This window comes from Dermacentor albipictus, chromosome 2, assembly GCF_038994185.2.
Source record: "Dermacentor albipictus isolate Rhodes 1998 colony chromosome 2, USDA_Dalb.pri_finalv2, whole genome shotgun sequence".
NCBI lineage: Eukaryota > Metazoa > Arthropoda > Arachnida > Ixodida > Ixodidae > Dermacentor > Dermacentor albipictus.
Genome location: NC_091822.1, coordinates 91,163,024 through 91,176,719, shown reverse-complemented (window position 1 = coordinate 91,176,719; position 13,696 = coordinate 91,163,024). Strand labels below are relative to the sequence as shown.

At 44.8% G+C, this 13,696-nt stretch overlaps 1 protein-coding gene across 1 annotated transcript in view; it reads left to right on the top strand.

The window, feature by feature from the left end:
• LOC135902767 (monocarboxylate transporter 9-like) overlaps positions 1-13,696 on the top strand; it is a 49,499-nt gene that overhangs the window by 23,912 nt on the left and 11,891 nt on the right. The window contains exon 3 of the mRNA XM_065433004.1: positions 5,752-5,895. Within this exon, the coding sequence (XP_065289076.1) occupies positions 5,752-5,895 (144 nt within the window). The remainder of the gene's footprint in view (positions 1-5,751; positions 5,896-13,696) is intronic.

Below are 13,696 nucleotides of genomic sequence, written 5' to 3'. Positions count from 1 at the left end.
CCGTCCGAGCTCCCTTTGTTCTCGCCTGTCCGCGTTCGCTCGTGGAATACCTGGTACTGTGGCTTCGAATTATGTTGCGTGGAAGAATTTGTTGAAAGTTGTGCTTTCGTGCGCGGGTGTTCATCGGAAATTCGATAGTGTTCGCGCCGGAAAGAGCGTCGTCGCGTGGTGCCTGCGAGACGAAGGAGCCGTTTGCCGACCACATTGAAGGTAAGCAGGTCTGACGCTTGCGCGCATTCTCGCAGCTTCTGGTTCACGTAGTAAGCTTTGTGGAACGACAACAGAACACGTTCTGAGCGTATGTTGACCATGTTGCTCTGCACATTTAGCAAAGCGTTTCACGAGGGGAGTTTCCGTGAAATTTATTATTTCTTACCTCCTATTTGCTTTATGAAGTGATGTGCTACCACCGCTGATCGTTGGGACTTAATGGGCAAATATTTACGTAAACGCTGAAAGTTACTGTTTTCTCGGTAGTTTCCCGGCAAGAAATCCTTCCGTAGATATGAATTTCCGCAAGTTACGTGTGTAATACATGTCGATGTGTCACGGGCATCACGAGTTGGCACGCGACTGCGATGTTTGACACTTGAACATATATTACCTTGTGTGAAGATTACTTTATTGATAGTGTTCAGTTTGAAGTGCAGCTTCGCGAGAACTTATCTGCATTGTTTGTGTTCGACGTGCTCGCATATTTGTCTTTTATATTGTAGGGCAAATATAGACCGTCATAACAGCGAAATTTCTTTTTAATCCAGGCATGTCAATCAGACGCTCGTTTTCATTATTATTTTCATCCGAATAACAGGATGCCAGTGCCTGCGATTGTTAAAGACAGTGGCTTGTAGCACTGCCTAATAAGGGATGCGATTTTCTTGCGATGCTTTCCGCTCAATGTTTGCCACTCTTATAACCCACCTTCCATGGCTGGCTGTTCTAGTTAATAACGATAGCCGAATGTCGGTCAGATCCATGAGCAAAAGGAGTAGCATCGGAAAGGGATCGCTACAAAATCGCGGCCTAGGTTTTAGACCCTTCGTAATCGATTGTTCGTTTGATTTACTAGATATTTGAGTTTTGGTGATAATTTGCCAGGTAGTCTGATGTTTGCTGCTGGTTTTATTCCCGCCTGAATTTTACCATATAACAGTGTAGCCACTTGAGATATAACTACGAGACATCTGTACAAGCAGGCACACAAAGATTTGTTGACCAGTTGCATACTCCTAAATGTCATGTACTACTTAGCAGCTGCTGCAGAAATGTTTAAAAGAATTTGTGAGCAGTTTAACACCTGAGTTGACTGGCAGCTCAGTCTGTTTCAAACAACAATTAGTTAAAAGCTTCTGTGTTGCCCTGATGTTTTTATGAGCTGTTTTTGACTGCTCCACGTTTCTTAGCTGTGTGCACACAGGCCAGGCTGTTCTTGCTTATATGAATATTTTTGAATGAGTGAAAAAGATTGGCTTTTGTTTTGTTTTTCAGGTCCCAAGCGCCACATTCCAGAGGTCTGCTGTGAGCAGACGTGGCAAATTGCAGTAACATCCAGATAGTCCAATAAACTGTTCGTAGTTTCAGACAAACCTTTGCAAAGTATAGTCAAAACTTTCTTTTAAAAGTGCGAGCACTGATCCAACCTGATCTTTCTATCCAAACATTACGTTTTATATTAGTAAGAAAGACATAACTAGAACAGCAGCACTCCAGTGAGGAACGTACACATTGCACTCCAAGTGTTATACTGAAATAATCTATGAAGTCTAATTACTTTGTAATTTTAGAACAAATTGGCATGAATTTCTGTGCCATAGCAGAGTTCCATTCCGTGCGCTGCATCATGTAGGGAACAGTAACCTTACAATGAAAACCAATGCAAAACTTTTTAACTCAGCAAATGTTTATAAAAATGAAACGTGCACACGGAATTCTTCATCTATGCATGTCTACGTAAAATACAGGATTTAATCACTGCGGCCACATAAAGGATGCATAAAGGTAGGACACACGAAGGAAACATAAAAGCAGTGGCCAAATTTTAACATGGAGGAAACAAAGTACGGTAACATAAGGGATACATAAAGGGAGGACACATGAAGGAAACGTAAAAGCAGTGGCCAAATTTCAACATGAAGGAAACATGAAGTACGGTAACATAAGGGATACATAAAGGGAGGACACACGAAGGAAACATAAAAGCAGTGGCCAAATTTCAACATGGAGGAAACATAAAGGACATTACCTCATGTGAACTGCGAGAAACATACAGTAAACATAAAGGGCATAACCATTTCCATAAGGGTTAAAGGAGAAGAGAAAGAAATTAATGACTTCTACAAAACATTAACGCCACTTCATTCCTTTCTCATCCTATCGTAAGACGCATTTATATCTAGTGACCATTTTTAGGTCACTGGAGACACAGGCTTCTCTTTACAAACTGAAAAAGTGGTATTGCATTACTTTACACACATATAACTATGAAATCTCACCCTTTGGAGGACACATAATAGCCTCCATTGCTGTTCCGTCATTAAACTTTGTACAACGAATATTCCTACTGTTACCGCTACTGCTAGTATAACTACCACTAACAATTTTAATCTCCGAATAGCTGATATTCCCTTGTCAGTTTGAGAAGTATTTGTGATCCAATGTAGAAAGTTTAGGAATGCTGTAGAGCAACGATAAATATCACCAGGTTCTTTTAGATATTTACTTATCTGCAGCATAAAATTCTATTCGGTAGTGGAAAAGTGAAACTGAATTTTTTCATTGTCATGCGTAAACTGCATCGCTATTATTATTTTTTTTTTTGCATTGTCGCTGACTGCGGTAGCTTAGGGCATTTGAGGTACTTTTATGTAAGATTGAGGGCGTACAAAGCTTGTAACATTTAGTATTTCCACAATTTGCAATGTGAATTCGCTTTTTATTTAGTACAAAATAGTTATGTAGCTTGCGCAAGACGTTTCCGGAGCTTGTGACATCAGGAGGAGCTGGTGCGAACACTTGGAAAATGACGCCATCTGTCTGGTTCCGCTAGGGGATCTTCATACGGGCGCCTACGTAGATTTCCGATACAAAGTCGCTAATGAAGGTTATAAATCTCCATAAAGTCCCTGTGTGAGGTCCCGATGAAGCCATAGTCCCATCTTGGGTTGAAAATTTATGCGTGAGAACCACTGTGCATACGTGCACGAGCCACACCCGCGCTGTCACATTCATTACTTCTCTGTTCATGTATGACCTCAATTGAATCCGTATGCCTGTAGCGAGCAAATACACTCGTTGTTGAACTCCGTCGTTCTGTGTCATTAAGTTGCCCAAGAAAATGTTGTATCGATAATTCACCGGCCTCACGGCTCATGCGTTAAGCAGTTTATATGCTGTATACGCGGCAGCATAGGTCTCAAGGGTGAGCGAAATTTTTTTCCCCTTCGTAGCGCTAACATGCGGAGCATCGTGCGTTGTGTAACTGTCATCATAAAGATTAACAGATGGCGCGCGATAACACAGTCCCAACGTTTGCGAGCACGGCTAAATCAGCGGAAAACCATGCCAATGTCAATTGTACTATGTCGGCCACCTCATAAAGAGTGTCGGCGTCGCCTGCGAGGTTCAATATCGGTTTTCCCGCCGCGTGTATGAACTCGTTCGATCACATGATCGAGGGCGTCGGGCGGAAATCACACGCGGGACGCTGGTTCCATGCGGGAGTCTATGCCGGGATTGTACGCCTGTGCGCTTTAGTCTGCCTGCATGTGTGTTGTTAGTAGTAGGGTGTAACGGCTCTGCAAATTTTCCTTTTACGCCATTTTGCTACGCCCCCGTCCGCGCTGAAAATGGTGCTTGTGCAATTACACAACTTTAACCTCAGCGTCTAGCTCATCATAACTTTCATCGCTGTATTTTTGGGTTCACAATGGAAAAACTTTCTCTTCTACAATAAAGCTACATGTTTCTCCATCGTCGTGGCAAATATTTTGAAGCATGCCAACTCCAATTTTCCCTTCACAAATGCTTGTGAAAAGTATAAATTCTAGAACTACTTTAAGGACATTTGTTGGATTAGGAGAAAAGGCTGAAAGATACCGAATGAGTAAATCATAATTTTGAATTATGGCTTCGCAAGTATTTAGAAAAATTGAAGAAAAAGATTAGCTGGGGAGATATCGAAGCCCATTTTAAAGTATAACAGCGCAGCTTTTTAACCATGACGTAAACCGAAGAGCAGAGAAGGGCAATCACCTTTAGTCTCCCTTGTATACTTTGAGTCATTCAGGAAGAGCTGCTTAAGTTTGGACGGTATGCAACACAAAGTTTAGGAATTCGTAACTTATCACCACCAACAAATATTGCGTTTTTTAAAACTATATCTGTTAGAACATCTCGGGTAGACCAATGCTAATGTATGATTTTACACCAACATGAAATGGATAGGACGTTTACGAGGATTATACAAATGTTGTACGAAAAAGTAAATGGCATTCTTCAGAGCGATGTGTAATATAGCCATCCCTCCCCCCCCCCCCTCTTCACATGCCTCAGTTGGGATATTAGCTATTGTTGAGAGAGTTGTAAACGTAGTGCTTCAGTTTTTTGTTTACAATTGCGATACTTTACATCTTTTAAATATGAAACTGTTGAGCATAGTAAATTTTCTTCGGCCAGCAGTCATTGTATTTCCACATTTTCTTTTAAATGCAAGGAACCTCATCAAATTCAGTGCAGTGTATCCGTACAGCAAGACGATATCCGCGTTTGCGTTTGCGTATTTAGATAGGCGCTCTGCATATTCCCTATCGTCTACTTGTGAGACTACTCGTGTTGAGTTGAGGGCATGGATGCGATTGTACTGCTGAATATTCCTTTCAGAAGACAGCTTGTTCTTTAGGCTGACCAAAGTGAAGGTGTTCCCTTGCTTCTACCCAGCGATTACTGTAATAAATATTCTATCTATACCTAAAAGCAAGGCAATAGGTAAAACAGCAGACTGCTGCGCAGAGAGCAGCGCAAGCCGCAGCTCGCCGTCCACGCCGGGCGGACCGTTCAGATGGTTCTCGCGAAAACGGTAATAAGAGACTTCGCCACGAAGGCCCTCTAGTGCGTGCTGCCGAAAATGCGCTCCTCCTGCTTACGCTGTGACTATGCTGTGTGCCGCTCAGGCCTATGAAGTTTTTTACACGGTGTTGGTGGTGCTAAATGAGGACAACCTTTTTTAGATATCGCGTTATGTACGCACTCTTCCGGGACTATTTGCACAAGGACTCTTTTTTTTGTGCTAAGTTTTGCCGATTGCTTTTGCAAGCGACGGTGAAGTTAGCGGACCTATAATGAATGTTAAAGTGACTATGCTACATTTTGATGTTTATCATGCTATTCTTCTTTTGTGTGCTGTAGAAGGTCATAGCACTAAGGTTTTGCAGCCTTAATATTCCCGGCGTGTGCTGAACTGTGTGGTAAGCGTGGCACTGAATATGTTTTTGGCAACAAAAAATTATTGTAGCTTTAATGTTATTTTCCGGGTAGGACGAGGTCGTTTCGTCTGGCCTGGAATCCCTACAGGTAGTAAACTTCGCAGCTGCTTTTCTTCACCACGTCCGGCTGCTATGTTCTAACCACACGCTGCACAGTTCAAGACATGCTGAAACGTCTCACATACAGTACGTGTACTTTAAGATGACCATATGTGTCGGTATTCAGTTTGCCGTAGAAATTGCAACGCTGGTCGGCTCACATATGTTGCAGGTTTGCTGGTAACGTTGCTGCAGGAGAGGTTCACCATTTACCAAATCGCGGTGTCTGGAAGCCTCCTGAACTTCGCGGCGCTAGTGGCGTCGGCTTTCGTGCCGGACATGACGTGGATGTGCTTTACTCTGGGCTTCATAAGCGGTGAGCATAACATGTAACTGCGCATGTGTTTCCATGCGATGCCTCCTTTTTTTTTACCACTAGCGACCTTGGCCTCAATTAGGCCCCAGCTTATGGCAGGATTCATTGCTCTGTCGAGGACTTCTTCAGTTTTCAATTGCTGACTTGTTAGCTTCTTGCATCTTGTAATGCTTGTATTTCGGGCACCTACCCAGTGGCACCCAACTATTCAGGAAGATCTTCTTTGGACAGGGTCGTTCACATACCCAGTGCTACATGCCCCATTGGAAAATACCTAGTGGCCCAAGTTGTTGTGTAATCGACAAGACAGCAGCAGACAGCACTTGCAGTGTGGGATGACGCGGCAAAGAGAGCATTCCTATGAAATCATGCGTGTGATTTGTTGCAATACAGGAGAGAGAGCGTGTACAAACGTATACGTGTTGTGAAATGTGACATGTCGATAATAGGCAACTTAAGAAGCACGAAGCGCTAACGAACAGCTGATGTCACAGAGGGTACGCAACGCAACTCTCCGTAAAACATGATAGGCAGACGATATTATATGACAAAGCAGTTCTGTGGAAATCCGCAACGTGAAAGAAGTTTCATGAGAAAGACATCTCTCATACAAGTGAGAATGGCCTGAGGCTACAAAACGGAAACCCGTACGGGTTTCTTAGAAAGAACGCTTTTGAAGTTGATGAAAAACTCATCCTGGTATAGGGATTGAACTCGGGACCAACGCATTTCCGGAGCGATCGGTGTGCAATTTGAGCTATCTAGGAGGCTTGCGGATTACGTAACCAAGCTGGAATTGGTATTAAGAACTGAAAGCACAGGGACAGTGAACAATATGGCGATGCAGCACTGCGGAAATCCGCGAGATAGCAGAAGTTTCATAAAAGCAAGAATTGACCTTCCTGACAACGTAGCCTAAAGTTTAAATGAAAATTGCAAGTGCGGCGTACAGGTGCCTGTGCTCGCTCATACAACACCACCTAGATAGCACAAGGCCTGTTCACTACGCTCAATGACGTCATGCTACTTGGCCCGAAATTTCTATTACCAAGGCTGGCGTGACGAAAGCGGCGACGTCAAAGTCACTGTTGCTTACTCGGGAGCATCCACATTAGATTCTATGGCAGTCGGGCCAGGTAGCATGACTTCATGGATAGGAGTGCACAGGCCTTGTGCTATCTAGGTGGTGTTGGCTCATAACGTGCTGTCGACGTCTTATGTCCGCTTCCCCGCAGGCAATGTGAAGCGGCTGTGCGAAAACAAGGGCATCCTGTCATATCTGTATTCGTATTATGAAACATCGTTCCAGTGCACAAGTGAACACGGACGAGAAGAGAAAGACAACACGAAAGATGTTTCATAATGCTGACCACAGCCAACTATCCCAGCTGTCCATACCTAGCGATATCTGTATTCCGCTTTGGTGGCGTAATTGCAACTACGAAGAGTATTTCAATTTCAAATGTATATAACGTATAAACATCTCTCGGGACCCTATAATGTTGATTATGAATTACCTCTAATCATTGTAAAGGCCATGTTCCTAGGTGAGAATTTTCGACGTAATTCTTTCTGAAAAAAAAAAGGATGGGCCTGGGTGACGTGTGCACACCCAGAGTAGTGTATGCGGCTGCCTGGCCGTATCGTCGTTTGCCGGCCGAATACTTATTCCCGATGAGTCCTTACCCTAGTGGCCAGTACAGGCATGCCTCATAATAGTGAGTCGACCGTACCGGCGATCCCCGGGTTTCTTCTGGCACTTGCATCATAAAACTCTATATGTTATCACCCCACGATTTGATCTTGCTGTACCGTGAAAAAAAAAAAACATTTATATATGGCTGTTTAGGCGAATGATGCCGCATTGGAGCAGGTGATCGCCACTGTAATGTGTCAGTGCGTGCTCACTGGTTATGCGAGCGCTTATATGAATATTTATTCGCTGTCGCTTCATCAATAACTATTCGGAACGTAGCGCCAGTCTTGTACATTGTTCTGCTTCAAAATGTTTACATTATTTTTATGTCTTGCACAAAGCAGCTCAATACCATACATGGGTCACTTGATTCAGTATGGTCAGGGGCGTAGCCAGGGGGGGGGGGGGCTTATAGGGCTTCAGCCCCCCCCGAAATTTTTTCGTGCTGTCATGTGCCGCCGACCAAAACAACTCCCGGCGCCAGAAATCATGCTCGATTTTGTCTAGAATGTCCTTAATTCACGCTAGAAAAGACATTTTAGCTCGAACATTGCTAAATCGGGCTGGATTTCGGGGCAACGCCCATGCATCGGCAGTCACATATCGTAACCCAAGGAGCCCCACCGGGCACAAAATTTCAAGGGCGTTTTGAAGGCGAGCGGGCTCGTCTGGGCATCTCGCGGAGGCCGCGGAATCTACGGAGCGCTTGGATTTCAATTCTGAAACGTTGTGGGTATAAAGTTCTCATAACATTTTGATGCGAAAGGTCCATTGACATTTTCAAAGTCGTGCTTTAGATTTTCAATTCCGGAACTTTGAGGGTTTAATGCTGTTGTAAACATTTGACGCCAAAGGTGCATCGACTTTTCTAAAGTCGTACATCGGGCGATACAACGAGACAAGCCAAATCAACACACTATCAGACCAGTTGACAAAGCACGCAGCGAGGTCCGATGAGACAAAGCGTTGTCGTGGTTCATTTGTGCCCTCAGGTCACAGAAAAGAATATAAACATTTTTTTTCACCTGCGCCAAAGCATCCATGTCAAGACACTAAAGACACCATTGTAACTAAGTTCTTATTTATTTTTCTACCTAGACTTTTCTTAGCGAGGATATATTGAACCTCTTTCTGATTTCTTTTTCTTTTTTTTTCTCGCAACCCGCAGTCTGCCGATCCAGCCAGAGCGCATGCGTTTTTCCCGTGTTGCATCGATAACCGCGCGGCCCACTAGGATGCCCGTTTGTTTTTCTCTGGCCGACTGCATTTTCGCCTGGCAGAGTTTTGGACGCTTTCTGGCTAGCAGACGAGAAAAAGAAACAATGCATAGTCGCTCGCCACCAGCACTGCGGGGACTCGATGGATTGCAACGCGTTCGCTTGAGCGCAACCTCTCCGGAAAATTTTGTCTCGCCGGTGTAGGATACCGAGCAGTACGCGTATGGTTTTCTGTGGAGCAAGCGTCACACGTTTTCTTCGATATTCCTTCAGTAGCCACACTAGGTGCCCAAAGTAGGCATTCGATTGTAGCCAACATGCTTTCCTTTGCGTTATTCTATTTCACCGCCCCCCGCCCACAAAAAAAAAAAGAACACATTGTTGCGGCGCAGCGAATTTTCGCATGGTGAAAGTTCGATTTTGTTACTTCTTTCGTGGAAAGTAATTGGCGACGGGACGCTTCAGTTGCCGGATACTATTATATTATTGCGATAGCAGCTCTATGAAGAATCCAGGCACATTCCTGTCGTTGCCCTCATGTTCCGTATAAATAACGGCCAAGGGCGATAACATCATGACCGCGCGCCGCATGGGCTATGTGCGAGTGAAAGCGTGCGGGGGGAAGGGGAGGGGGTGAGCCGACGATGGTGGCTGAGTCTTGTGTGCGCAAGGGAGAAAAGCAGGAAGGAAGCGCGCCGCCTTTCGCCGCACGCGATACATTTTGGGAGTGGAGGGAAGGGGGGGGGGGGTGCTGTGATCTGTGAATCTGTGGTTGCGCAACCTGTTTATTTGCCTTGTTTGACGCATTATATATAGTGACTTTTTCTTAGGTACGTAGATATACTGGTGACTTATGCGTATATTTAAATATCTTGTTGCGAGGTTTTGTGCATATGCGCAGTGAACATTGTTTCCAGTGACAATTTTTCGCCCTGTATCAAGCTGTATCTTCACATTTGTACATTCCATTGTATCTTCGCATTTCTAATGTACTAAGGCGAGTCAAATGAAAGTGAGACAACCCGCCCCGCGCAATAATGGTTCGGTTCATTATTTTCGAGGCATGCGCGTAGCACATACGCATCTCATTTACAAGTGACATGCAGAGGTGAGGTTAAATGTTCTTTAATGCTCTCATACACGGGGTTGAATATGGTTGCGTGACATTATGGACATTTCAAAAGTTGAACAGCTTGGTGTCGTGAGGTTTTTGACAAATGAAGATGTTTCCCAAAAAGAAATTATTCGCCGTATAGCTGCCATATGTGTTGAACATTGCGTGTCATTGGCCACTGTGAAGCATTGTAGCAAATTGTTCAAAGAAGCAGATGAAAGTTACAAAGACGATCCATGGCCGGGCCAAAGCCACCGTGCAATCACCCCCAACGCAATTGAAAAGGCCGTGGTTGCTCAGTGGCTATGGTGTTCGGCTGCTGAGCACGAGGTCGGGGGAATAGAATCCCGGTCACGGCGGCTGCATTTCGATGGAGGCGAAATGCGAAAAGACCCGTGTACTTAGATTTAAGTGCACGTCAAAGAACCCCAGATGAGGGTGACGACTTTTTGTCTGCAATTGTAACCGGGGATGACTCATGGTGCCGCTACTACTAGCCTGAAACACTACGGCAAAGCTTACAGTGGAAACATTTGAATTCACCACTCCCAAGGTAAACAAAGGCCGTCATGTATGCCGGAAAAGCGCTAACTTCTTTTTAGATCGTTAGGGACCACTATTGATCGAAGTTTCTAAACCTGGAGAGACTCTAAATCGTTTCAGATATTGTGAAAGATTGGGTCGGCTGCGTGTCGCAATTAAGAACAAACGACGTGGAAAATTGAGCATTGGGGACATCTTGCTTCACGACATTGCCTGTTCCCACGTCGCTGATGTGGTTAATACAAAACTGGCAAAGTTCAAGTGGGAAATGCTGCAACATCCCTCATGCAGCCCAGACCTGTTGCCTTGCGTCTTCCACATTCGGTAAAATTTGAAGAAACTGCTCAAGGGAACCAGATTCGTGTCGGAAGATGACGTGTAGTCATTTACAGATTTTCGAGGCAGCAACCCAAGAAGTTTTATGAGACGGGAATTACGCGACTCGTTAGTAGGACAGGTGTCTAAATACTCATGGTGACTACTTTTAAGTAAAGTACCCCGTTTGTCATATATTCGCATTGGCTCACTTTCATTTGACTCGCCCTCGTATATGTTGCAGAACTCCTGCTTTTTATATGTGCTCTCTGTTGCGACTATAATTTCGGAGCAATTACTCTCAATGCACAACCAGTGACAGCTGCTCCTGCGCAATACATTCTAACAAAGGAAAGCGTCATTGAGACTTTCCCCTGGTCGTTGCATATGTACAAAAATGTAAACAAGGTTGTTGAATGACAGACATATATATATATATATACACACACACTGATCCCTCGACTAATTTTATAAGGAGCAGGCCGAGCTGCACAGTGAGCCCCCCCCGAACGAAATTTCTGGCTACGCCACTGAGTATGGTATACATATTAGTTTTCATTACCGCAATTTCCTAGAATAGTGTTCACTGTTCTTTCAGCCTAACTTTCCTTGCCTTTTCCCACTAATATTTAGCATTCGTTAGTGAGATAGCTAGCCCAAGATATTGTAATTGCACGAACAAGCACGCGCTCGTTGAAAAACAGGAGTTTTTTTACTTGTGACCGACATGTAGGCAATGTGTCATTCCTTGTGGAAACTCGACGAGGTGGCTTAAGGGAAATGCTGCTGCGATACTAAGCACGAAGCCGCGAGATCAAATCTTGGCCGCAGTCTCCGCATTTCCATGGGGGCCCAACGTACAAAACGCCGTGTCCTGTGCATTGGAAGCAGGTTAAAGATGGTCCAAATTAATCCCGAGTCCCTAACTACGGCATGCTTCATAATCAAATCGTCGTTTTTATTTATTTATTTATTTATTTGGTCATACTGTTAACCCTCCAATGAGGGTCGTTACAGGGAGGGAAGAAGAACATATACAATTCATAAGCACTTCAATGAGCAATCATGAATCAGAATTCAAAATTTGTACACCATTTCTCAAAAACATATCGACACGCAGCTCAAATTGTTGCATGTTCACACTCTCGACAACATCACTTGGCAGTTTGTTCCATATTTCAATTACATCAGGAAAAAAGTTATACCGATATACATCCGTACGTGTGTTAATAGGTTGTAGTACCCTGCTGTGGTTTTTTCTTGAACCACGTTTTATAGGCGCTTTCACATAACGTCCTTTATTTATTTTTAATGCCCCTTGCATTATCTGGAAAAAAGTTTGAGTCGATGTTTTATTCTTCTCATTTCCAGCGTTTCTAATTCACACTGCTGTATCATCTCTGTAACCGAGTCAGTGCGGCGATACTTGGAGCATATAAAGCGTGCTGCAATCCTCTGAATCCTTTCCACCTTCTTTTTTAAGCATTTTTGGTGAGGGCTCCACACAGCACTCGCATACTCCAGAACTGGTCTTATAAACGTTTTGTAGGCGACCAATTTAATTTCTGTAGTCGCATCTGGAAGCTTTCTCCTAAGGAAGCAGAGCTTTTGGTAAGCCTCGGAACATATATTCTCAATGTGAATACGCCAGTCTAGATTATGCGCCACTGTCACCCCTAAATATCGGAAACTCTGTACCTCGAGCAAGGCATTTTCTCCTATATTATATTCGAATTTGATAAAGTTCTGTTTTTTACTTACGTGAGTGAATGTAGACAGACAGACAGACAAAGAACTTTAATAGCAAGGTCCTGAGACGCTTTGCCCTAGGGCAGAGCTGCGGGCCGCTCCCACGTGGGGACTGGTAGGCCGAGCCTAACCGCCGCATCGTGGGCTCTCTGGACAGCCCAAGTTTGATGTGCATATTCCGAGCTCCGGATGGCAGAGCTCCACTCTTGTTCTGTGATGCGATTGGGTCCCTGTAACGAGGGGCATCGCCAGAGCATGTGTTCGAGATTGCTAACAGCCCCACAGTCGGGGCAAGTAGAGCTGAAAGCCTCTGGAGTGATCATGTGAAAAAGGGCCAGGTTCGGATAGCACTGCGTCTGAAGCATGCGTAAAGTGGACGCCAGAGGTCTAGCCAGTTTGCAGTGAGGGGGAGGGTAAGTCCTCCTACCCAGGTGATAGTGCATAGTAATTTCGCTGAAAGTAGTGAGAGTGTCCCGAAACTCGAGAACCCCAGAGTCTGAGCTCAATCTTGCTCCCGCGCGGTGGGTTAGTGCGCACGCTTGGGAGTGGGCAATGTCATTAAGATTGGGAAACGAGTCAAGCTGGGGGTCGAGGTGAGCCGGAAACCACGTGATGGTGTGCGGAGAGATTATCTTGTTCTTGAGAATCTTGTGAGCCTCCTCAGCGATGGATCCTGAAGCGAAAGCCCTGACCGCCGATCTCGAATCAGTGAAGATTTGAGATCTGCTGTTGTCTAGGAGTGCTATAGCAACTGCGACCTGCTCCGCTCTGGTTGGTGTTGAGCACTTCAGGGAAGCCGCATTCACTATCTGTCCGTTGTGATCAACGAGGGCAATGGCGAAGTTAGACGACTGTCCATATTGGGCTGCGTCGACAAAACATGCCGAGTAAGGATCGTCTTTGGTACGCTTGAGGAGGGCGAGGGCTCTTGCCCTGCGTCTGCCTACGTTGTGTCGAGGATGAACATTACGGGGAAACGGTGCAACTCGTATGTTGTTCCTTTGATTGTCTGATATTTCATATTTCCGCTCTTCCATGAGGATAGGGTTGATCCCAAGAACTGCCAGGATCTTCTTTCCAGCCGGGGTACAGGATAGACGGGCCAGTTGGGCTGACTCCTGGGCCTCGATTATCTCGTCCAAGGTGTTGTGCACTCCTAGTTGCATA